The 25326-nt window shown below is 38.3% G+C and overlaps 1 protein-coding gene across 2 annotated transcripts; it reads right to left on the reverse strand.

Annotated features, from left to right (window-relative positions):
- Window positions 1-9145: 9145 nt before the first annotated feature.
- On the reverse strand, window positions 9146-23895 carry tmem182a (transmembrane protein 182a). 2 transcript variants are annotated; one of them, XM_065962433.1, is made up of 6 exons: window positions 23501-23895; window positions 21493-21595; window positions 20266-20364; window positions 20011-20148; window positions 18998-19225; window positions 9146-9162 (listed from the first exon to the last, which is right to left on the reverse strand). In XM_065962433.1, the coding sequence occupies exons 1-5, from the start codon at window positions 23657-23659 to the stop codon at window positions 18999-19001; spliced, it is 726 nt and encodes a 241-aa protein (XP_065818505.1). In that variant the 5' UTR covers window positions 23660-23895; the 3' UTR covers window positions 9146-9162; window position 18998. The 2 variants fall into 2 exon arrangements, with proteins under 2 accessions (XP_065818505.1, XP_029135977.1); XM_029280144.2 differs by lacking the exon at window positions 9146-9162 and having other exon boundaries at window positions 16954-19225; window positions 23501-23893.
- Between the last annotated feature and the right edge of the window lie 1431 nt (window positions 23896-25326).

A 25326-nucleotide genomic window follows, 5' to 3' on the forward strand; every position in this document is an offset into this window, starting at 1 on the left:
TTTAGGACTCAATCCTGTGGCGCTCTATGGTGGCCGAAGCTCTTTTTTCTCAACAAGAGATTAAAGTTTAGATCTTAAAGACTATTATTTTTATTTTTACTATTATTAAGTCCTCTATATAACCAATAAAGGAATGAAAGAAATTAACACAAACAAATAAATTGTAAAGTAGTTCCCTATTTGCTAAATCTGGAAAAAGCACAAATTTGGCAACAATCCTATATAGTCTAATCCTGTTGAACAACCCTTCATATTAAAGTCCACTTCCTCTGACTGAAATGTTGAGCTACCAAAGAGCACAGTGCATATTTTATCCCCCTCCTCACAGTGTAATGTAAATCTGCTCCAAATGAAGCTAAAGCGTAACAATGTATTTCTGGGATTGAAAAATCTCATTTAGCACTGCGCTGTTATTAGCAGCACTCTGTCACTCTTTATCTACGCTCTTGTTCCGATAGCACCCCCTCTGTCTCACTGCTTGTTGCTGCTATCATGAACGTCCTTTTCATTCTCTGTAAGCGTCTCTGTGACATGGGACATTTACACAAACTGAAGCTGTGTTGTTTGGACAGTGCTTCCTATTAAATGGCCCTTCCTTTATATTCACACATGGTGCATTTCCAGTCCCAGAGCAATTATACACATGACTACACTTTGAGCTAAAGGAACCGGCTGAATCTTTATCACCAGCCAAAGAGCAGCAGCGCTGTGACTCCTACCGAGCACTCGGCCGGTCTGTGCTCGCGTCTGCAGTCCCAGTCACAGAAGAGGGAATATTATTTAGTTCTAATCAAATGACCACCATTTGGACGAGAAGAGTTAGCATGAAGCTCAATTAGCATTTTGCATTCCTGGCAAAATCACTCCACTGAAAGAGCCGAGATAATTACTCACTCCAACTCAAAGTTTATTTTGACTAAAACTCAGTAATTTATTGCTATGTGAAACAGTCATGCCGAGTGACCAATGACAACAGGACAATAAAAAAAAGTCCAAGCCAAGAAGTGTTAGAAGGCTTTTTTTAGATTTTACTAAATCTTAAGGAAAAATCCTCTTGGTCTAAATAAAAAATATAGATAATGTCTTTTCAATCCACACTGATGGTGAGGCTGTTGGGATGGCAGTGTACGTTGGACAACCTCTTAGGTTTGGATGAAAATATCTCAACATCTAAAAGATAAAATGCTGTGAAATTGTACAGACCTTCATGGTCCCCAGAGGCTGAATCCTCATGAATGTGTTGATCGTCTTACTTTGCATCTACTTTTTTTGGGGGGCTTTTTGTGCCTTTATTGCAGAGATAGGACAGTGGATAGAGTTGGAAATCAGGGAGAGAGAGAGCGGGGAATGACATGCGGGAAAGGAGCCACAGGCTGGATTCGAACCTGTGCCGCCCGCTTGGAGGACCTCAGCCTCCATACATGGGGCACGCGTACCAGCGCCTCTTACTTTGCATCTACATCTATGCTAAAAGCAGAGGTGGTTTCCCTGATGCATTAGCATTAACAAGTAGATCGGCAAATATTTATTCCTGGTTCCTAACTAACTACTGTTTATTTGTAAGAAGACAAAATCTCTTTACACATTGTGATTCTGCAACAATGCCGTAACAAAGTTCTGCTGTCATTATTCATTTATACTCAGACACAGCACCTTAATGCTGGTGTCCCAGTGTGTGATTTCACATTGCAAGAGAGGCATGACGTAGTAGCTTCACATATTGATCCCCAGAGAGGAAATTCGGGCGTCGCAGCAGCACAGACAAGTAAGCTCAAAATACAAAATACACATTAAACAGAATAGATTAGATAAGATAAATAAAAACAGGGGGTATATACAAGTACAAAATGAATGATGAAGTTAACTATGCAGGGAGTTGAGACAGTATTTGCAGGGAATGGCAAGATAAAGTGACAAGTGATGATTAAAGTGACTTGGTGCGATAAATAGCAGCAAGTCATGTAAACAGCAGAGAAGAGAGGCAGTGTTGTACCAAAATGTACCAAAATGTACACACATATTCAGACATACACAAAGCTCTCTTCTGCCCTGCAGACTCTGACATTACACATTACCACTGTGTCCCCCCTTTAATACCTCTGTGACCACCTCTGATGGCAGATCAGAAGTGAACGACTTCCCATCTGTGTATTACATGAATGAATAAATGAATGAATGAATCTTTATTTGTGTGTCTGGCCACTCAACAAGGCCTATCCCTTATTGGATTATTTAGAAACATTTCCTGGTGCCATCATGTTGACACAAAACAAAACAAATACAAAAACGAGTATGAATATAAATTTAAAAATTCAACATTAAATGCTTGTGAAACACAATAAATACCTGATACAAAAGAGAGCAAGAGGGGAGAGAGAGAGAGAGAGAGAGACAGACACATGTTGCAGATGAGGCATAACGGGTGTAAATATCCTGCCTTGAACTGGCACTATAAGCGACAAATAAATGCTCAAAGAAATCGCAAAGATGATAATCATTTTGCAAAAACAAGCGGCGACCAAAAGTGTAAAAAACTGCAGTTCCTAAGTGTCCAATTGAGTCTCAGATTGAGCTCCAAAAGCCCCGAAAGTCCCATGAATGCCCTTTCAAAATGCCTAAATCAACAGAAGAAATAAAAACTTGTTTACAGCCTGGTCTGAATAGATAGATAATCCAGAATTCTTTAATAAACAACTCAATTTTGCAACAAAGTAAAAAAAAATCTTAATGGACACTGAGTGGTATGACTTTAACATTTTAGCCATGTCCCCCCATAGATATCTAAAAGCCCGTTGAAGCCAGGTTGTCCATCTTCTTCTTCTCTAAAATCTGGATATTAATAAACGTTCTCAAAGTCAAAGGTAGTCTTTCAGTACAAGGACAAACACAGCCTAAAAATGAGTGGCATCCCCCTTTAATAGTCCTTCCTTTCTCGTCCTTCCTGGTCGACACATGCAGTGTCAGAAAATCCGGCAGCTGTTGAAGTTGGAAGGCAGGACGTTTGAAGATGAGGAAAGATGTTTGAACCGGCACCCTCTTCTCAGAGTCCCAGTGGGAAGAGTATATCTGTGAAGAAGAGTCATGTATTATTTAGAGTCAGATCTGCCTGTGGGTTTGATCAGGGTTTGATTGAGAGGGTCTGTGACTGGTGCCTTCCTCTCTCTCTCTCTCCGTGCAGGAACGTCTGCTGCAGGGATGAAGGTGAACTTGTGACCTCCAAACAGAACTCGGTCAATAGCTGCACACATGGAATGCAAAGCACAAGGAAGTACATGACGCTCCTCTGGTGTTGTGTGCATGGTCATGTCATCAGAAAACTTGAAAAAAAGAAGTCTCCACTGCATGACATTATAGGACAGCTGCAGGATACCATGCAGTCCTTGTGGAGTTTTTTAAAGTGATAATAGACTTGTGCACATGAGTATTGGTAATGTGTCAAGACCACAGGGAGCGGTGTTTTAGCCAATCCCTAATTAAAAGTAGGAACTTCAAGCTCTGGGCTCCTCTGTGGTTCAACAAAGAGCCTCAGCTGATTTGCTCTTTAAGTCATTAGCGGCTCTGATTTGTAGCCACAGCAGCTTGTTAACAGAACAGGACTCATAATCCCCAAGACAAGACGCTCTGCTGCTGTGGAGCAGTTACTGCAGTCCAAATTGGATTCAGTTAAGTTTTTTAAGAGTGCAACTATCAGACTGAGTTATTATAGTCGTGATGCTGTTTAACAGGGGGGCGGGGGAGGGGGGAGTACAGATTATGACTTTAGGCATCCTTGCGTTTACTAATGTTGATAAATTGAGCCTCTCCTTAACCCTTTTCACACATACAGAAATCTGCTTAAAAACTCCAGAGATTTGTCGACCCGGAGGTTCTTTAGGTTATGTGTGAACACAAACAGCCGCATTTTTCGCGCAGTCTTTACCTGGAGTTTATCCGGCCAGACCCCTAGTATTTTTTTCACAGAATATCCGAGTGAGCTGATGTCTGAACGCGGCAGCATATACTCCAGAGATTTCAACTGGAGCCAATAGAAAGAGAATGACGTTTATATAGTGACTGTTTAAAGTGTCTGCGGGCGACCTCTACGATCTCCGTGCTCTAATTAAACGTCTGCATTCTGTTTTCTGTTGGTCAGTTTGTTGTTCTCCTCTCTTTTGTGGATGTTGTCATTCCATTGGATTACACATAGCATTGATATAAAGGTAAATATTCTCATTATAGCGTCGTGTAGCGGACTCTGTTGCTTCGGCCGCTACATCCGCGTTGTTTATTTACATCACGTCTTACCTCTGGAAATCCCCCGCGCCCCGCGCCCCTCTGACAGGGAAAGTCCCCCGCTGTGAGGAGCATATGTGAACGGCTAGGTCGAGAGAATCTCCGGAGAAATCTTTCTGTAAATATCTAGATATTATCCGGAGTGCAGATGTGAAAGCGGCTCTTGTTGAAAGTGTGAATCAGGATAATTTTTTAACCAACATAATATTTGGGAAACATTATGTTATCACTCCAAGATTCAGAACATTTTTTTTTTTTTGATATACATATTATTCACGTTGACATTGTTTCCCATGAACTTGGTTCTTAATAATGAATCCTTTGAAACACTTACCTGTCTTCCCTGCAGGTGATGCAGTTTCCTTAGATGCAGCTTTGGTTAATTGGCAGTTTTAAATCGTACGTAGGTGTGAATCCAAGTGTAAAAGTCAAAGTGTCAGTGTGAGTATTGTTTAGTTTTCATATGAGAGACGTGATATTCTTCTACTGCGGCCATCATTTGTTTATAAGTGTTCTATTACTGTTTTCTGATCTAACGCTTTGCATGAAGAGATTCCCAGGCTGATTGTCATTCAAGAAGTACATTTTTATTTTACTCTAAAACAGAAAACCTTTTGACATTAAAGTCTTTATATGTGATTTTTCACACTTAAATGTAGAAATCAAGTATCTCCTCTGAAAATAACTCTGTGAGTCATGACTGTCTACAATGGGTGTAACACCCGAGTCCCACTGTCTGTGATGTTTTCAGAGTCCTATCTTCACTTTGTTTACATCGCCCGGACGGCCGGCTGACTCCTCCCCTCGTGTATAAAAGTTGTTTAATTGAGGGACTAGAGAAAAGAAGAATAACATACTGTACTCACTGCTTAACTGTGTTTCTAGATCACGCTCATTTCAGGTAAATTTACATGCAGTGTGAAGATACCAGCATAATAAAGATCGCTAGCATTAGCATGCTAACACAACAATGCAGCGTGAGTTGTTTTGGTTTCATGCTGGTGCTCAAGGGCGACATCTGCTGGATCAACAAATCACATGTAAAGCCTTTAAAGTAATTGTATTGGACTCTAGACAATACATATAGATCTACATTTGATGTGTCAAAGTTTCTTCTTATGATGTTTGGAAACTACCATGGCCCTCGGTGTTACAGAGTAACACGAGGCAGATGTTTAAAAAATGTAAGATGTAAGATAAGCTGTGTTGTCTTCCACAGAGATCTTTTCCTTTCTCTTTTTGTTTTAACTAAAAACATTCTTAAATAGACCAATGAGACCCTCGTTCTATTTAATGTCAAATGTTTTTTTACTATGACTCATAGATGGTAAAGTATGCATTAGTGCTCTGAATGGACAGAGGCTGAAGCTGCATTTGAATAACAAATTCAAACAAAAAAAAGCCGGTTAACCTTCAAGCTGCAGTGTACTTTGATTCAGTCTTAAATATGCATTCTGAAGATTTATTGTCCTGCGTTGATAGGTCTGTGAAGTTGGACAAATGCCACCTAAAAAAAAATGGTTTATCCTGCGTCCCCCTCCCCCTCCCTCTCTGTCTTTTGTCAACGCTCGGATCTACAATCAAGATAATCCATCATTGTGGCACATAATGCAAAAAAAGATATTAAAGTCACTCTGAGAAAATGTATTCACAGAGACTGAAATGAGAATAAAATGCTGCTTAAGCATTTAGTGAAGGTTAAAAAAAAGGAGAAGGCTGCAGGTGAGGGCCTTTCAAACCTGACAATCAGAACAACTGATCACTAACATACTGATGAACTTAATCTCTGCTAGAACAAAAATACATATTTTATTCCCTGATCACTCAAAGCGGCTGAAAGGGCATCCATTTGTCAAAAAAAAGATGTTGTGATATAAAGATATGAGCGCTGAAGAGAGGCAAGATTTGTTGGGGGTACAGAGTGGGGGGGATCACAGGCAGCATATGGCAGAGGTCGGATTCGAACCCACAGCTGATGCGGTGAGGACTCTGTACATGAGGTGCATGAAATAACCACCAGGCTGTTTGACAAGATTGACATGCAAATCATTATTTTATGATTATAAATCTTTTTATTTTCAACCTCATTATCAACTGTGCACTTATCTTCAACAATCTTATGAATAAATAAAAAATGCATTTACTAAATCAAATCATTCTAAAGTATCGAGTAGGAAATTGAATGCAGGAAATTTCCAGCAAAGTTAAGGGCAACCCATTCAGCCCCTTTGTTTGCCCCCCAGAAACCCCTTTTCTCATCCCAGAGGCTCAGATGGTGCCACGCTAACAGGCAGGTGTCCTCTGAGCTGATGAGTTTATATGAGTTTATAAGAGTACAGTATAGAAAGGAAAGGGGGTTACACTCAGGCTGATACGAACAGATACAGGCGAATGTAAACTGAGAGTGAAGAGAGAAAATCAAGAGTCTGACATCAACTTTGTTCAAGTTAAACCCACATTCTCAGCAGGATCGCCAACACTACTGGAATCCCTTTCACTTCACTGTGGCTGATTTGATTGTATCTTAATATTTAATATTACTTGTGTCTTAACTTGGTAATCTTACTTTGTCTATTCATGTTTTATATTTATATATACTTTTTATTTTTATTAATATTATTGTTGTTTTTTTGATCATTTATTCACTTGTTTCTATTTATTTTCCTGCTCTTACCTTCTTATTGCTGTTCTCTTTTTATTTACTTTTAGCTCTTTTAGTTTCTTACATCTTTTTAAATCTTTGGTTCCTCTTGGTCTCAGCTCGTGTTGTTGGGTTCTTGTGTTTCCTGGGTTCTTATGATGGTTCTTATAATGGTTCTTGTGTTGCCTGATGGTTCTTGTGATGGTTCTTGTGTTGCCTGATGGTTCTTATGATGGTTCTTATGATGGTTCTTATGATGGTTCTTGTGATGGTTCTTGTGATGGTTCTTGTGATGGTTCTTATCGTGCACTTTGGGTTCTTTTCTGTTGAATTGTATTTAATTATTTTGAGTATTTAGTATTTGTTATGTTGTTGTTGTTGTTTATGTTCTTCTGTGTTTGGTTTAGTTTGTTCTTGTTTTTGCTGTTTGTCAAAGCACTTTGTAAACCTGTGTTTTTAAAAGGTGCTTTATAAATAAACTTATTATTATTATTATTACTAATTGCACACATACTCAAGAATCAGGGGCCTTGTAAACACCTTGCATTAACATCCATCCTGGGTTATTGGATAACAAGTGGACAGCACTTACGTACTGGCGTTTACACTTTGCATTAACAATGCTTCTCCTTTGAGCTCTTGAAATGGATCTCACTCGCGGCCGGCCTCACATGCAAATAAGTGCCGTCCCCGTTTGAAAGCAATCAAACCGATCTGGATAAATGCGTCCAAATGTGGTCTGAGCTATCAGATCTTAATCCGTCTTTAGGATGAGGAGTGACGTCATGAAGGTGACGAGGGAGGCAACAAAGTCAGATACTGTGATGACAGTTCATTTTTCTTTTTTATTTCAATGTCATGTGTAGTTTGACATATTCATAATGTAAACCAAAGAGTGAAGAAGAACATAATGAAGAACAGAAAACATAATGCAGCATTTCATTACGTGCACAGAGATGGTACTGTATTTAATCATGTGATGCTTTAATGTTTTTTATGTGCTGTCCTGTATATCTTTGTTTGTTTAGTGTTTTATATGTGTGCTAAACTTCAGGTCATGTGACTTCCTCAAGCACATATCCATGGTCAGAGCTACACAGGATAAGCTAGCACCATGCTAGTCCAACCATCTGTCCGTTTAGAAAATTCAACAACATGCATGCGTTCTGCACTTATACAGCTTTAATTATTTGAATCTTATTTTAACACAAATACAACACAATAATGTACGGTTACTTTCATTTGGATGCTGCTTGATGGCTGGCTGGCCATTGGATAGTCTGAGATCTGCAATGCATTATGGGGCAGTTGCGTACACAAAATTGCATACTCTGCTTTCAGAATGTACTACATCCCCAATGTGACATCATACATTTGAATACAAAGAACAGAGTCATATTTATTACGTTTTGAAAGATCTTGTGTTTGAATAGTTTGAAAGTATGTGGTTTCAGACACGGCCTATATGATTATGTTCCGGTGCTTCTTTCACAGTGAATTTTCCTGAATATTTCTTCCTGTGGTCTCACATCGGCTTACCTCGAGGTCACACAGAAATTAAACAAGGGCAGGAACAATTCTGGGTAAAGTTGGAGTGAAAAAAGCAGCTGTTTACGTTCACACATGAAGAATTTTTATTCTGTTTTTAAGAGTTTTGTGCATGTGTGAAGGCACCAATAGTCCCCTTTGTTTCTAGATAACAAACATGACAGATGAGAGGACATAACTGTTGTTAAGGCAGCATAAATATACAAATATTACATTGATGAGATGTTAACACTGTTGTCTCTTCGCTCTATCTGAACAATAACTTTCAAGTTTCGCTCATTTTGTTCTTGAGAAATCTTGTGATATTTAAACTTTGAAATGCACACAAATGTAAATCGTCAGTATGTAAATCTCAAACCTTACTGCATAAGTCAACGTGGATGTGTGTGCTCGTGGCTCTCAGGAAAAGTATCAGTGATTATTCATATCATTCAGAGGAGTGATTAAATATTCCTTTTAGCCTCAGAGCAGCGAAACAAATGAAGCACGGCTTCGTTCTAACAGGGACTGACACATCTTTTAAATAATGTTTATTTATCACCGGTAACATTTACCAGCCTGCGTATGGTCCCCTCTGGCATGTGACTTCAACCGCCTGCAGCCCCCGCCACGGTCCTCCTCACATGGCATTTCCTTTTCTTACTTTGTCAAAACTTTGCAGAAGTTTGTTTGTCAAGGCTTTTTTCTCCTCGCCGGTTCGTCTTCAGATATGAGGAGGAAGGAGAGGAGAGAGGGTGACATGAAGGAAGGAGATTCAGAAAAACACAAGATTTTACAAGTTCAAATAAGAAGACAGAAGAAGGAAGGACAAAGTGAGGGAGAAAATAAATATTCAACTGAGAAGTGAAGGATGAAATGGTCCGTTGTTTTGTGAGAAGGATGTCTGGAATGTCCTTGATTCTTAAACGTTTAATTATCACAAATGTAAAGAACAAAACATTTATTTTTTGGCACATTACAACACATTTCTTTCTGTAAATAAATGGAAGTACAAGTGTAATCTAAATTGCAATTCAAACCTATGAATTAATAAATGAATATATGGACATATTCATTTATCATCTGCATGGAGATACATTATTCACCGCCCGCTTCTTCCTTTTCCAAGTAAAGGGGATATCATTATACTTCAATTAATACAAAGTCTTCTCTTTCCATTGCAAACACACCGCAGTGTGCGCATAAGATTTTACTTTCAAGGAATGTCAGCCTTACTCGGGGTCAAAGGTATGATTTTTTGCAAGTTGAAACTGGTATAAAAAGCACGGCAGCAGCCGCGGCACGAGGACACACGTGAAGCCTGGTGAAGGTGAAGGTGAAGAAAATCGTTGTTTTTGTTGTGTTTGCACTTGAAACATGAAGGATTTTTTTATTTATTTGTCAAAGACGCTGCTGCAGACATTCAAAGGACATCAGAAGGTAAAGCTTTCACTTTGTTTTGTCTGTTTTTGTGTCACTTTTCTTTAATTGTTGAAAACTCTACAGTATGCCTTCAATTTCCAAGAAGATTGAAGACAATTTCAACAATGGTTCTTTAACTGTTAAAGCTAAAACTCTTCAAATGTAATCTTTATTTGTGCTTGTAGCCTCCTTTTGAACGTGTTTCTTCTTCTCCTAACCACAGCTATATTTCTGCAGTATACAAACCAGCACATAAATTGTTGTTTTTCCAACATTTGTGTCTAAAACTTCTTAAAAGTCTTCTGGTTTCCTGTTGTAACTTTGCACACGTCGCCTATGCTAACATCTACTGTAGGCGATGTCTGTACACATGTAGTTCAAGTGTTAATAATAGGGCCCCGGTTTGCTTTGCCGTAATCTCAATGTATAATCTGTAATTTTCATAAATGTTCCTCTAATGAAGGGAGGCTGCATACGAGGCTTCTCTTATGAATACACATGAAGAGAGAAACAAAGAGAAGGAGCGATCATTTGAATAGTAACATTAGAATTGTATATTTGTCTTCTATTAAATATGGTAAACAGCGCTTGCTCCTGTTTATTTAAGCTTGCCTCCATTTACACACGCTGACATGTTAAAGACGAACAGATATGACAGTGCCCCCTTGTTAAAGTGCATTAATAAACATGTGTAACATTAAGACACTCTGAGGGCTCGTGGTTCAGCAGAACGGATCAACAAACATTTCTGTTGTGGCGTTGAGACGCACTGATGGAGAATCAGAGATTAAAGATGTGTGAAGTAAAACTGAGAGCAAAAAAAAATGTTTGATTGATTTTATCCTTGGAAAAATATGAATAGTTATTATTGAAGATGTTAGTTTTAATTAACTTTGATCCATTAGTTCATTTGGAGAGAGAACGAAGTGACTTCAAAAACATGTAAAAAGATAAAAAGCGTCAGTAAAGCAGAAAAATTGTGATGTTTTAGTCATATTAATGTATTTAAGAAGATTTAGTTTAAATATATATATGTTGTTACTTTTTTTGTTACTCAGAAAATGTCCTTTTTATAGCCTTAAACATGTGTAGGCTACTTGTTAATTACAAGTTTTTTACTGTGTTTAAAGAGGTGCTTAAAGCCTTGTGCTCCTCAGATTAATAATAAATAAAATAATCAGTCAGTTTCCATTTTTAGGTATAACTGTGTTTCTTTTTGTAAAGTTTATCGTTATTGGAACTGTTAAAAAAATATATATTTTTTGTGGTTTTGTGCAGGACTACATTAAATACATAATTTCTCCTTAATCTGCATAAAAACATAATACTTTGTTACTACTAATAAACACTTTGTTGTTTACTTATTGCCTTCAAATGGCAGACATTTGCATGTTCAAAAATATGCCGTTTGATAAATGAAGCTAACACATGAACACAAGAGGACACTTTAACAGGCATTAAAAAAAAACCACAAACACAATATATAGAATTAAAAACAGCCACAGTAGAACTACATTCATTATTAACCAGGACGCAGAATATAGGACATAAATAAATGTGTCATAAAAAAGAAACTACCCTGAATATAATGCATTCATATTTCCACAATGCACCTCTGTGACAGTGTAGAACATGATATTAAAGGTTTGATAGAAAGAAAAATGTAAAATATAGTAATAAAATGTAATAGAAGTGGAGGATAATTTCAAAGAGGATCTAGAGCTAAACAAATATCAATTATAAGTAAATAATACATAATGAATGTATGCAATTAACTGTTTTTTTTAAATAAATATTCAGTCAGAAAAATCATTTTCTGCTAAATTTGCAATCTTTAAGTGTATTTATTTTCTCTATCTATGTAATCAAGAGGAGCTGTTTAAGACCTTTACATTTTGTTGAAGTAGAGTTCTACTTGACAACATCAAACAATGTGTATGTTCCTAATAATGTGAACACTGAGTTTATAAGAAAAAACACAATAGATACTGATATATTTTCTAATATCTTCATAAAAACAAAGACAAACCAGTTTGAGAGAGAAAAAACACAATAAAATGTTTAAAATAATCTCATTTAGAACTTTACCATCCAGCCTGACATCCTGTTAGATCTCACTTTAAAGACTTTAAAAAAAGCATGGACTCCAGGTTTCAGACGAGCAGAGAGACAGAAACCCTGACAGGCTCTGGATCCATGATGCTTTGCCTCACCAGCGGCCCGTGTTACAACACTGCATAAGAAATGATATGCACGAGGTGCGTTTGAATATTCATGAAGTAGATTCACCGGCTTTTTTTGTGCTGCGGCATTAATTAATAGCTGCAGGGGAAGCTGCACCCAAATAAGGAGAAACACTGAATCCCACAGAAAGCATGGCAAAGGGAGAAAATGGTGACCAGTTGGTTGATATAAACAGCATTGAATCTAGCTTTTTTAAAGATTGGACTGAATTATTGTACAATTAAGAGACACCAAGAAGAAGAATTTAAGTGAAAAGGCAATGTGGAAAAAACCTAAATCTCTGTTAGGAAAGCTAATGTTTAAGATTTGTGGATATGCACATGTGCCATTTTTTAAAAAGTATGAATATTCAAGAGGAAAAAGATGGCTGAAGAGTCGCCCATCATCTCCTACACAGTTGCTCTGGCAGTTAAAAGAGTGCCGCTGAGAGGAGTTTCACTGTGAAAGACATTAGCATGCCTTTGAAACAAGAGACCTTGAGCATGAACGAGGGCTTTCCACACACACTTTGGAATGTCATTGATATGCACAAAACTGAGGTGTGAGGCCGGAGCATGTGAAAGGGAGGCCAGAAAAGGATCCACTCCAGTACAGGTGGAGCTCTACTAGCCAACAATGTAATAAACCAGCGGGTGTAGACTCCATTGATTGAACGTATGAAGATGGTTTGACGCTCTGCTTTGGGGACTTTTTGCCTCTCTGATCCTGATGATGTCGCCTCATCAAACAGATTTCATTTCATGTATCAAGCTAATAAAAAGTGTTGATCTGTTGATGACCGGAGTTACTTTTTCTGTGCCTGCGCCACCGGTGACCTATGTGCTCCCCGTCTCTGCATAATGCATGATGATTATACACGCACAGTCCTCTGAATTGTAAATCCTCACAATTATACAGCCCATTGTCTATTCATTATTTCAAAAACCGAACGGGAAATTATGTAAAACTATCTCTAAAGAGGAAAGCAGCGTGTAATATGACTTGCCATATTGTTCATGCAATTCAAATACTTAGCTCTTTTTTTTTTCTGAGAGTTGTAAGTAATCTGATTTAAATGAAATCTGACTTGCATGTCGTGCGGGATTATGATACGTTTGGAAGATAAGCCATGATAACTACGTTGCGTGCCACGAGGTGAGAGCACTCAGGCAAAGAGTGTTTTCCAATTAACTTAAACCTCCCTCAAGGTTAAATATACAAGTGTTGACTGAGAGTCCGACTCCTCTGCTTTTTCCCCCCCGACCAGAGGGGTGAAGGATTCCATCAACGTCCCACAGAGTCTCTCAGCTTCTTTGTGGACTCTTTCAGGATCTCTTCACTCCAACAGAGCACATTTATTGACATTGATGTTAATAATAAAAAGTTACTCTTTCATTAAGTCACAGCATGAAACAAAAAAATCTATTTTTTAAGATACAAATCAAATAAACACTTAAAGTCTTTATATGTGATTTTTCACACTTAAATATAATATAAATCAAGTATATCCTCTGAAAATAACTCTGTGAGTCATGACTGTCTACAATGGGTGTAACACCCGAGTCCCACTGTCTGTGATGCTTTCAGAGTTTTCAGAGTCCTATCTTCACTTTGTTTACATCGCCGGGACGGCCGGCTGACTCCTCCCCTCGTGTATAAAAGTTGTTTAATTGAGGGACTAGAGAAAAGAAGAATAACATACTGTACTCACTGCTTAACTGTGTTTCTAGATCACGCTCATTTCAGGTAAATTTACATGCAGTGTGAAGATACCAGCATAATAAAGATCGCTAGCATTAGCATGCTAACACGACAATGCAGTGCGAGTTGTTTTGGTTTCATGCTGGTGCTCAAGGGCGACATCTGCTGGATCAAAAAATCACATATAAAACCTTAAGTCCCAGCACCATTTCATTAGCCTTAGTTTCCAGTATGCCCAAATCTAACTTAGATCATGCTTCCAAACTTAAAAAGTCAACTAGCAGCTAAGATTTTTTATTTTTTTATGGTTTATTTTTGGCCTTTTTATGTTTTTATTTTGGAGAGAGGACAGAGGATCGAGTTAGAAATCAGGGAGAGAGAGAGAGAAAGTGTGGAATGACATGCAGGAGAGGATCCACAGGTCGGATTCAAACCTGGGTTGCCTCTTGGAGGACTATTAGCCTCTGTACATGGGACACATACCCAAACCATTAGTTTATATTAGACAAGACCATTAACTGAACGAAGCAGAAACAGCCTTCGTTTGTGTTTTCCACAGACAAAAATCACAGTGATTGATATTTTTGCGGTAAAAAAAGAAGCAGGACAGAATATTTCTTAGTTGTGCACTGGACAGAAAAAAGTCCCTCAAAGTAGCATCAAATTGTGTTTACTGCATGCCTCAAAACAAAAAAGCTTTTTCTGTTTAAAGTTCCTTTCCATCTCTCTGAGCGTTCCTTAAAAATCTGTAGGATTTAGATTTCTGCATTTGGTCTTCTTCTACCTCCTCACATTTAAAGTCACCTTCCACATGTAGAACATGCACAGTTTGTCACTTTTTCACTTTCACCTGTCTCTCTGTGTTCACCCTTTTTATCCCAGTTAAACAAATGTACTGTATATATTGATTCATTACAACTATTTAAAATGGTTTAATATGTAGATTACACTCATGTGATGTGGAATGTGATGAAAAAGTACATTAATGGATTCTGGATGTTTTAATAACCGATCTGTGGTCAAAATAGGATTAATTCATTTAATCTTTTGTTTTACTAAGGGAGTGTTTTTGTATTTAAAAATGAGACAAACTTTGATTTAAAAGTGTGTTTTTTTCATCATCAGAATCAGAAATCAGCTTTATTGTCCAGGTATGCTTACACACACAAGGAATTTAACTTTGGTGAACTGTGCTCTCTTATGAACAGGTACAACATTAAATATCAACGATAAACATAAAAAACACTAATATTTACATGACTAAATATGAAACAGTGCAGTGGTGAATAGTGCAAAAGATGCTGAAGCAACATGCAGGAAAAAAAAATGGAAATTATCTTTTTTTTCGTAATGCTGTTGTAGTCCATACTGTTTTACTCTGTAGTGTTTTATTCTCTTAGTTCTGTTCTGTTCTATTCATTTCCATTCCCTTCCTTTCTTAATTAATGTTAATGATGCCTATTCAATCAATCAATCAATACATTTTTATTTGTATAGCGTGTTATCTCGAGACACTTTACAAAAAGCAGGTAAAATACCTTACTCTTTGTCTTTTAACATTACAAAAGAGCAGGTAAAAAGACCTTACTTATTGCTATACTACAAAGATACTATTCTATTCTATTCTATTCTGTGTTCTATTATTCTGTTTTGTTCATTTCCATTTTTCCCCCGTCTCTTCTATTTGACATTATATCAATCAACGATGTTACCTCGTTTTTTTTAAGCAGTACCTTGGCATTGCCTTGCTTTGGTTTCTTTAGGTTCAGACTTTAAGGCCCCTGCAGTGAGACCTTTACTCTCTGTCCCTCCTCCTCCTCCTCCTCCTCCTCCTCCTCTGAAGGTGTTACCTTCTCATCCTCTATCTTCCCCTCATCCACTATTCTCCTCCTCACCTCCTGCCACACTCCATCCCCTCTGCTGAGCACAGGTATTTGTTTAGGAATCTCTCGGTGGAAATTATACTCCATCTCCGGCGCTCCCTATCAACACACAATTATCATGGGCAATCATGCAGAACAGTGAGTGCTGAATTCAGCCGGGACTCTGATGACATTACTGACTGCTGAAGGCCCCGGCTGCTGCTGCTGCTGCGGGAGGAGGTGGCCTGCTCCACACCTGCAATACAACCCACCCCTCTCTCTCTCTTTCTCTCTCTCTCTCTCTCCCCCTCCTCCAAAGTGGATTGAGAAATAATGAAATATTTCTGTTCTCTTATTATGATTTAATTTAAACCAGGAAGTCCACCAGATAAGATTTTTTTTCCCTGGGGTAGTCTTGGCTGAAAGGAGCACTCCAACCTGAATCAGGACAAATCCTGAGATCTTATCCCACAATTTGCCAACCTCTGCGGCCTCATTTTGTGACCTGCAGTGGTTTTACCTCGGCGTGTAGCTTCTCATAAGGCTGATCTGAAGTTTACTGCGAAGACTCTCCCTGCACTTTGAAATGTCAGGAATAAGGAAAGTGTGATTTTTTTTTCCATTCCTCATCCTCGTCTGTAAAGTCAAAGTCATTCTCACAAAGTAATCAATGCCTCACATTGTGTCTCTCCCTGCTACATCCTGAAGCATTACCCCCATGTATGATAAGTACATTTTTAAAGCTGGGGAGGCACAGAGTTGATACAGACACATGAGAATCGACACAGGAGTCCATTCAGATCCTGATCAAATGCTCCATTCATGAGTGAAATTACCATCCGTCTGTCAGCCAAGGTGTGAATTCTTTCATCTACAGATCCTGCTTCTGAAGCTGTGATTAAATGCATAACGCCACATACGCTCGGCACTGACTCCAGATAAGCAAAATAGGATTTCTGCTGCTCTCCTCTGGGTTCATGTGTAAACTAAATGATGCAACAGTGCCCTCTTGTGGTGATATATTGAATGTTTCGAAAACACCTTTAATACAATGATCCTTTTTAAACAATAAGAGCTTGAATCAAATTTCTTTTTCCTGATTGTTCTTCACAGAGGAGTCTATAAGATTTCATATTGATGGCCCTTAGGATTCTGCTTGCTTGATAAGAGACTTTTTGTTCTTAGTCCATGAAATGTGTCTTTGGCTAAACACACATCTGATACCCTTCTAAAAGACTTGATCCAAGAGTGTACTCTCTTTCCTTAGTTCTTTGACTTAATAATAATTTAAGTAAAATAACCAAATTATTCGTTTTAGACACCAAAGCTGCTTTTATTGCCACACAGACCACAAAAAAACATTTACATGTACAAAATATTAAACGTCAGTATCTCAAGACAGACTTAAAGCAAGGGTAAGGCCATTTGTTTTCTAAAGCATTTGTGTTTTATTTGTTGAAATCTTATTGCAGCAAATAACAAATTAAATGTTCTGAGGGAAAAAAAAGAGAGAAAAACATCCTGTATATGTGGCTATCACCGTCTGTGGGTGACTGGATGTCTCACTTGTCTTCACATAAAGTATTTCCCTGTCCACCTGCGCTAAAGCTAACGAGTTAGCGGCACAAGAATTGCAGATGGTAGCAGAATGTTTGTAGCAACAGAGGCGTCATACCCACTGGCGGGGCGTGTTTCTGACAGGATTTTATTTTATTTCTTAAAATGATTTCAATACTTTCTTTTCAGTAAGTTTTATTATTGATCAGTAATATTCTAAATGCATTGTATTCTTCTAATGCCATACCTTAATCCCTCAACCTGTACGCTGTTTTACTTTAAAGAAATGGGATTTTAAGTGGTGGAAGCTACAAAAACAATTAAGCATTTGTAATGATTTGAGGAACTTCACATGATTTTAGTGATAATAGGCCTACCCCTTGTTTCTCTGATTATAGATGCAGTATATTATATTCAAAATGCAAAACATGGCATCATTAGTCATCTATTGTTTTTTCCAGAAAGTTACCACTTGTCCCTACTCTAACGTGTGCTCCCCCTAGAATTTTGGCTTGCATGACGCCCCTGGTCAGCAAAGACAAAGACTTGCCTAACCACCCCCTCCTGTAGACTCGTCCTGCACCATGAGTGGGGGGCTAATTGTGCTTGAGTACAGCACGGTACAGATGGCCAGTGTGACCGCGCCCTCAGACACTTCACACTCGCCTGTTGGAATTGGTGGCTTTAGCATTGCTTTGCTTTAGTTGTTCAAAAAAAAAAAAACACTCACTCCTAGTTGCCCCTCGAGTTGCCGACCCGTGCTTTAACAACGCTATGAAACCCAAACATAATGCTAAGAACATGTACAAGAAAAGAAAGTCAATACAAACAGTTATATAAACCCAACATTAAAAAGCCAATCATGCTTCAAGCTCACTTATAAATAGAATCAATTGCGCTGCACCACTTAATCAATCAGATTTGGGCTATATACAGACATCTGAAAATAATACTGCAAAACAAGCAGAAATTAACTTAACTATTAAGCATGATAATACTCAGTGAAATATAAATATTTAATTTTATTAAAGGATAAGACTAATGATTCTGCATTTTTCTAATTTTCTAATAAATCTTTAAAAAAGGAAACACTGAAATGAGCAGGCGTCAGTGTGCCATAGAGCTCCATTGTTCCCCCTAACTATATTGAGAAACATTTTCTGTATATTGATGAACATGTGGATTGCAGTTTATTCTGCACTCACTGACACACATAAGGTGACTGTTGTTCTAAATACTCCCCAGGGCCCCAAATAGCTCTTCATCTGCAACAGAGAATAGTCATGAACAAATACATTATTGACTCATGTTTGAGTAACAACTCGGCTGTTTAGCTGTTTTCTTTATAAGGTGTGATCAGTTTGTAAAGATGACATATTTAGTATGATTTAATGGACTTCCAGATTTGTATTTTTTTATTGAATTGAACATCATGGCAAGGTGCTGTTTAACCAAACACGGACTCTTATCATTGTATATACAGAACAATCGTGCATCATTCTTAGCTTCATACTGTGCACTTTAACCTTTTAGCATATGACAGTTTTTGTACATACACTCATTGCCCACAGATTCAAACTAAAGTCATATACACCATAGGTCATTTATACTACTACCTTTAAATAGACCCTTAAAAAAGGTTGATTCTGCAACATTATTCAAAAGGATCAGCCAATATATAAACCTCAGAGCTACAATCTCCAGAGTCCTACTAGGGGACAAATCAAGACCACAGTGGTAAAAAAAAGAAGAAGAAAGTGAATAAAAACTCAATCTAAATGCTTCCTCTAACCTCAGTGGCAGTGTATCTGGACGGTTCGGCCGATGAGGAGGAAAAGAAGGCCGGCGAGGAGACAGAAGAAAATGCCAACAGGGGCGAACATGAAGGATAGGCCGTAGTGGTGGGACAGCTGGAAGGTAGGACACACTGCAGAGCGCTGGTGTTCTATGTAGAGATCCAACACGTCCAACACCTCCAGCCACAGGACGTACATCACCACCACACACAGCAGGAACAGGCCTGGTGCAGGGAGCGACATAGAGAGACCAGATGGGGATGATTCAAAGCCACTCACACACTTGTTATGTCCACCAATGCAAACTGATCCAAAAAATGTGTTTAAAATCCTGTAGTTAAAATTCCACCACAACCCTGACAAGTGAATTATTCCAAGTAACAGTCCTGCATTTATTTTATTATTATTTTATATTATATTTTAAAGGTGCACTATGGGATTTTGGTAGATAATAGAGACATTTAAAAGTTGTAGAAATGTACAGATTCTGTGGCATATGCTCATATCTCCATGCACAAACTCTCCTCAGAGGAAAAAGTAGTCCCTGTGACACTGTTTGGAAATAAATGCTACACGAGAAGCAATGGTGGGGGGGGGGGGGGGGGGGGTCCGCAACAGTGATACCGTAACTCTCCTTTTAGCTCAAAAAGGGGTTCCAGGTACCCTTTTTATTCTTTGTGTGAAGTTTGTGGATATAGTTCAGAAAATATAGCAGGGAATTGTTTCACTTCTCCAACTTTCTAATTTCACTACCAAATCTTCACAGTGCACCTTTAAGTATATTAAAAATAAGAAAAAATCTAAATGTGATAACTACCCCTGACAGCATTTACAGACATTTAAAAATAACTTGTAAATAATGTGTCTTGTTGCTGATGATGTTTTTTGCATAAAGGCCATCAGTAATTTATATCAGGCTGTTTATTACCAGAGGAAAAATCCTAACAGGAGCTTTAAGTTAGTGTTCCAATGACTTTCCAACACAGGAGTGAACCATTTCAGTTCTTACCTGAGACCAGGAAGAGGCCTCCTCCTGCTTTGTACAGGCGATGGCTGGCGAACGGAGCGGCACAGATGATGAAGAACCCGCCGAGCACCACAGCTGCCACACCGATCAGCATGAAGATGCTCCAGAAGCCTCTGTAGACTGCACAAAGAGAAATACAAGACAATGTGTGTACAGAAGTTGGATCATATACAGAAAGTAAATAAACTTGATCTGTGTCATCTGAAACCACATTCAAATAGATTAACAGACACTTACTTATAGCAGTATCATACTCTGTTGCATTGTGGGTCTGATGAGACACGGGGAAAGGGAAGAGGTAGGCGTGCATGCACACTTTAGAGTGGGGCTGATTTGCTGGAGACAGACAGGAGGGGAAAAAGCACAGAAAGTGAACAGAAAGTCTTTAAAGTAAACAATTAGTAGACATAAACAGCCTTAGATTCTTTGATGGTTTAACTTTGTATAGCGTGTTTGTTTTCTCCGTCTCGGATTGATTTAGATATGACACAAACAAAGCTAATAAAAACATTTTTCTCTCTCATTATTTTTTTATTATTCTTGTCCCGCTCTCCTCTCTCCTCTCTCCTCTCTCCTCTCTCCTCTCTCCTCTCTCCTCTCTTACAGCATGTGAAATTCCACAGACCCTCACAAGGTCCTTTTAGTGCTGGAAGCTTGTTTCCAACAATGCCCAACCATTCAGAGTCCCCATCAGTAAATAGATGACACACTATCACCTGACAGACGACCAAAATAACATCACATGGCTCGCCGTCTAAAACAGTCACACAAGAGGGTTTCCACCAATCTGACGCTCTCCAGTTTTATTGACGGAGTAAACAACTCAAGAAATTATAAAAATTATCTTGGAGCATGCAGGGGACCGTTAAGTTTTTAGAAATTTGACATAAATATTGTCTTTGCTTAAGTGTGAATCTTCAAATGCTTTCTTAAACACAGAGCTACAGTCTAACATTGATCCTCTGCTACTTATTAAGACCCTTGTTGACAACAAAAAACTACTTGTTTGGTCATCTTCTCTTAATTTTATGAACTAGCTGATGAATCCTGTGCTACACTGAAAATCCCCTAAACATAATCATATAATGCACTTTCATATGCTCGTCATCTGTCATGGTGGAAACAGCATGTTCTAAAGTAAAGTCCCGAATTGGATTGATTTTTTTTTTTTTTTTAACATTTTGCTCCAAAGAAAATTTCTAGTAGTGAGTTGGAAATTGATGCCAACAATAGTGATATCACAAGCTTGGATAGCATGCTGTCATTTCTCTGTCTCTAAAATATAATTGGATTTAAATCAGGTCAAAAGAAAAGGAACTAAAAATGTATAAAAAATAAAAATAATTCTGTGAGTAATTGTACTCAGATTGAATATAAAGCAGATGAAACCAAGAGAAAACTGAGCTGAAAACAAACATTAAAACAAACACAGTGTAGCAGCTTTGTGTTAACAGTGTTTCTTACTGAACCAGAGCTTCCACAGCAGATGGTCATCTCCCTCGCTGCCTCCAAACGAGCACTTCCAGAAAAACCCCTCATGGTACAGCGTGACGTCTCTGGCTGCCTCCTGCACCACACAAGAATGAAATATAATTTAACTTCAGAAACAGTTCAGAGTAGAGTAGGTATGTATGAACTCCATGTTATCAATGGATGCAATAAAAGTCTAAGAACAGCTTTTGCCATCATGTGAGGGGGGTGCCGGCCTTCTGTGTGGTGCCACGGTGACACACAGCAGCTGCTAATTAGGGTCAAAGGTCGAGCTGAGGAAGGACCTCTAACCTCGTGCAGATTTTTGCTCGGGCCGCGTGAACGTGCAGTTCAACGGTTTTCTCTTTCAGGAAGCATTTGACTTTGGTTGTAGCTATTTTTGGTGAATACTAAACATCCTCAATTGACTAAAACATCATCCATGTTATATATTATAGAGGGTGCGATCTGAGAAGAATTTGGACATTAAAGTGTCATCATTTGTCATGAAAAGATGTTTTTTTTCCGATTTGGATTGCTTTTAAGAAATGATATAAAAGTAATATATAAAACCTTGGGTACACCAAAGTATATAGTTAATCATTTTAGCTTTCTACCCACACACAAAAAAAAAATCAAATGAACCTCAGTGATGTTCAAACTGTGATGACAGGTCATAGAAAGAGAGATACAAGTCAGAAAAGTTGAGAATAAGTGCTTCTTCACACTTGATCTCCACTTAAAGATCATGTTATTGCCCTGAGTGAGATTCCGAGATTGGATTCATACAGGAAAGTGAGATATTTACACTGTATTACTGTATTATACTATGCTGCTTTGGTTTGATTGTGGTGATATCATGTGTTGATTCCAGTATCAGAGCCCACTATGAAAAAGCTAAGTATGTTCATGTCGGTGATATTCAATACAGCAACATGCCTACAGGCCCACTGGTATTTGTATTTCTATCATAGGGCCACGTGGTACATGCTGTGTCTCAATACTGCATAGCTGCACACACACACACACACACACACACACACACACACACACACACACACACACACTACATTAAACAGTGTCTGATTACATGAAGATGTCCTGGAACAGAGATGCCTCTCTCCACCCTACAGGGCTGAAAAATCAGCCGGATTGTTTTCCAAAATAGAAAAAGAGGCTTTCTGTTTATGTTTAAAGGTAGCTCTGTCAAATATGTTTCCTGCGGGAATAGAGTTAACATGCATCATATTGCATTTAAAGTTGAAATACTATAGGCTACTTAACGATACAATTACTAGCATTGTTTCTGTTCTCTGGTCTCAGCAATAAAACCTGACCTCATTTATAAATATTAACCTTCACATCTAAACTCTACGATACTACACTATATGATATGATATGATGTGATATGATATGATATGATATGATATGATATGATATGATATGATATGATATGATGTGATATGATGTGATAAGTGTACAATACCATACCATACTACACAGTATGGTACGATTAACGATGAGATACAATATGCTAAGTACGATACTATAGGATATTATACATTACACTACAATAAGATATGATACAAAAGCAAACGATATGAGAGAATGCAGTACAATAGATATGATGCAATGTGATTTATTAATGCTGAACTTTGATTTTAGTCCTTACAGGGAAATATGACTTGGACTCGAATGCTGCACACATAAACAACATTCCACTTAGATAACTCGCTATTTTCCTTATTAGCATGCATTTTTAAAGTTCCATCATTAGACCTTTGAGACCAAGGGAATAGAGTTCACATTGACAATACACCAAATAATATTTACTACACATGTTAAAACAACTACTGTGATTATTCCTGTCTCTATTCTTACAACAAGAACATCTGACCTTATGCATGCACACATCGTTATATCTAAAAATGAAGTTAAGAATTCAACTCTTTTTTTTTTTTTTTAAATGATGACTTGTTTTTCATAAATCTGCTACACCCACCTCTATGATCACACCAGCCGGGCTGACAGTTTCGTCAGGGTTTGTTTGACAGCTCTCCGAGGCCAGCAGCCAATAATCAGTTCCAAACGAAAGCAGGATGAACACAGCTGCAAGAGCCCCAAAGAGCCCTGCAAAAAACAATGCCACACTGAGCTTCATGGTCCAGGAATTCCGCAGCCACTAAGATCCTGGATGTCAACACTGTCTGATTTTTTTCCCCCCCTCCAACTACTGCGAATGCATGTGACAAAAAGAGTCACAAACAGTAAATCCACTGAGTGAGAAAGTTTCCAGCTGGTTTATTCTGACTTTCTGGATCTTGACTCCCTCTCCCGTTTCCCTGTCTGTGTTATGGGAGGACAAGGTTGAGCACATGACACCCTCTGGACCCTGCTGGGGTCTTCAGTCAGTCAGCCAGCCCGCCCTCCCTCCCTCCCTCCCAAGCACCCCAAGCTATTTTTGGGGTCTGATTGAAGGCGGCTGCTCCTCTCCACTGAGTATGTAGAACAGTTGGAGAGTGTGAAGGGAGGGGCTCAGAAATAACCGGTGGCAACTGGACACCCGGGCGTCTGCACGGGAATGTCAGGGCAGGGTGGGACTGGAAGGACAGAAAAGGGGGTGAAGAAGCGTCCTACAACACCCACAACATCGTGTCTTTAAACGCTTCTGCCACACCAGGACACAGCACACATGTAAACACTCAAACCCAGAAGGATCGTTTCCTGTAAATGCTGTTGATGCACCCTTACTTCTTGGGGATATCACTGAGATAATTATCAAATGTTGCTTTATAAAAACTTAAACATGACATCATGATACTTCCAAAATATATTGTAGTATTTCTAAGAAAAAGTCACATTATTAACACAAACATTCTACACTTCTGAATATTGGATTCACACACACAAAATACATATTCCCTCCAAATTAGCATGTCCCTTTAAAAAGGTCACTGTGGCTTTGAATACTGTTTTGATTTTCACATTAAAAGCATGTAAGACAATTTAATAAATGCCATGCAAAGAGCATTTTTGTTTCTTTTTGATATCTGTTTAGCATCTGGTTTTATTTCTGATTCTGTGCTATATAACAGCCAGTTTGAATCGAGAGGAGCCGCTGCGTTATTATCATCTAAGGGGCATATTTAACGATGAACCTAGATGTAGTCTTTGGCAAATTTACACACTGATGTGACCCAGAACACCCACGGTCACAAGGAGTCCATCCACATCCACTGCTCTGAAGAACATCTGAACAGTATGAACAGCTTAATCTTATGCTTATATTTATCTTATTAAAGATCCACAGATATAAAGTGCATTTTTGTTTTAATCCGGTTAAGTTTGTTCACTGGTTACTCAACATAGCATAGCAGTGGGAAAATATGTATATCAGGTGTATCGTTTATTTGAGACAAAATGATGTAAAGTAGAGTCAATCACAGTGCAAGATTTTATTGTATTTATTATCACCTTTCAAAGTGATGCCATATGAGCTACTAAAGCAAACAGGAATAGCTAATTGTTGTCTTTTAGTGAGGAAGACTGAAAGACTCCAGGTCTCCATTTTTACCAGGTGCAATTAATATGTTAAACAACAATTAGCTATTTGTTGCTCTTTTTGCACTTGAATTGCACATTTGCACACCTCCCCTTTGCACTTTAATAATTTGAATTTCCATTCTGGTATTGAGCTCTTGTCTGATTATATTGCTCTGTTTTTATATTTTGCTGTGTTGTCTGATTTTTTAAATTTGTTTTGGTCCATGTTTTATGGTGATGTTGTCTTTGTGTTTCTTGTCTTCTGTGTGTTCCTGTTGCAACGCA

The sequence above is a fragment of the Labrus bergylta genome, chromosome 13 (assembly GCF_963930695.1).
Source record: "Labrus bergylta chromosome 13, fLabBer1.1, whole genome shotgun sequence".
In the NCBI taxonomy this organism is placed as follows: Eukaryota; Metazoa; Chordata; class Actinopteri; order Labriformes; family Labridae; genus Labrus; species Labrus bergylta.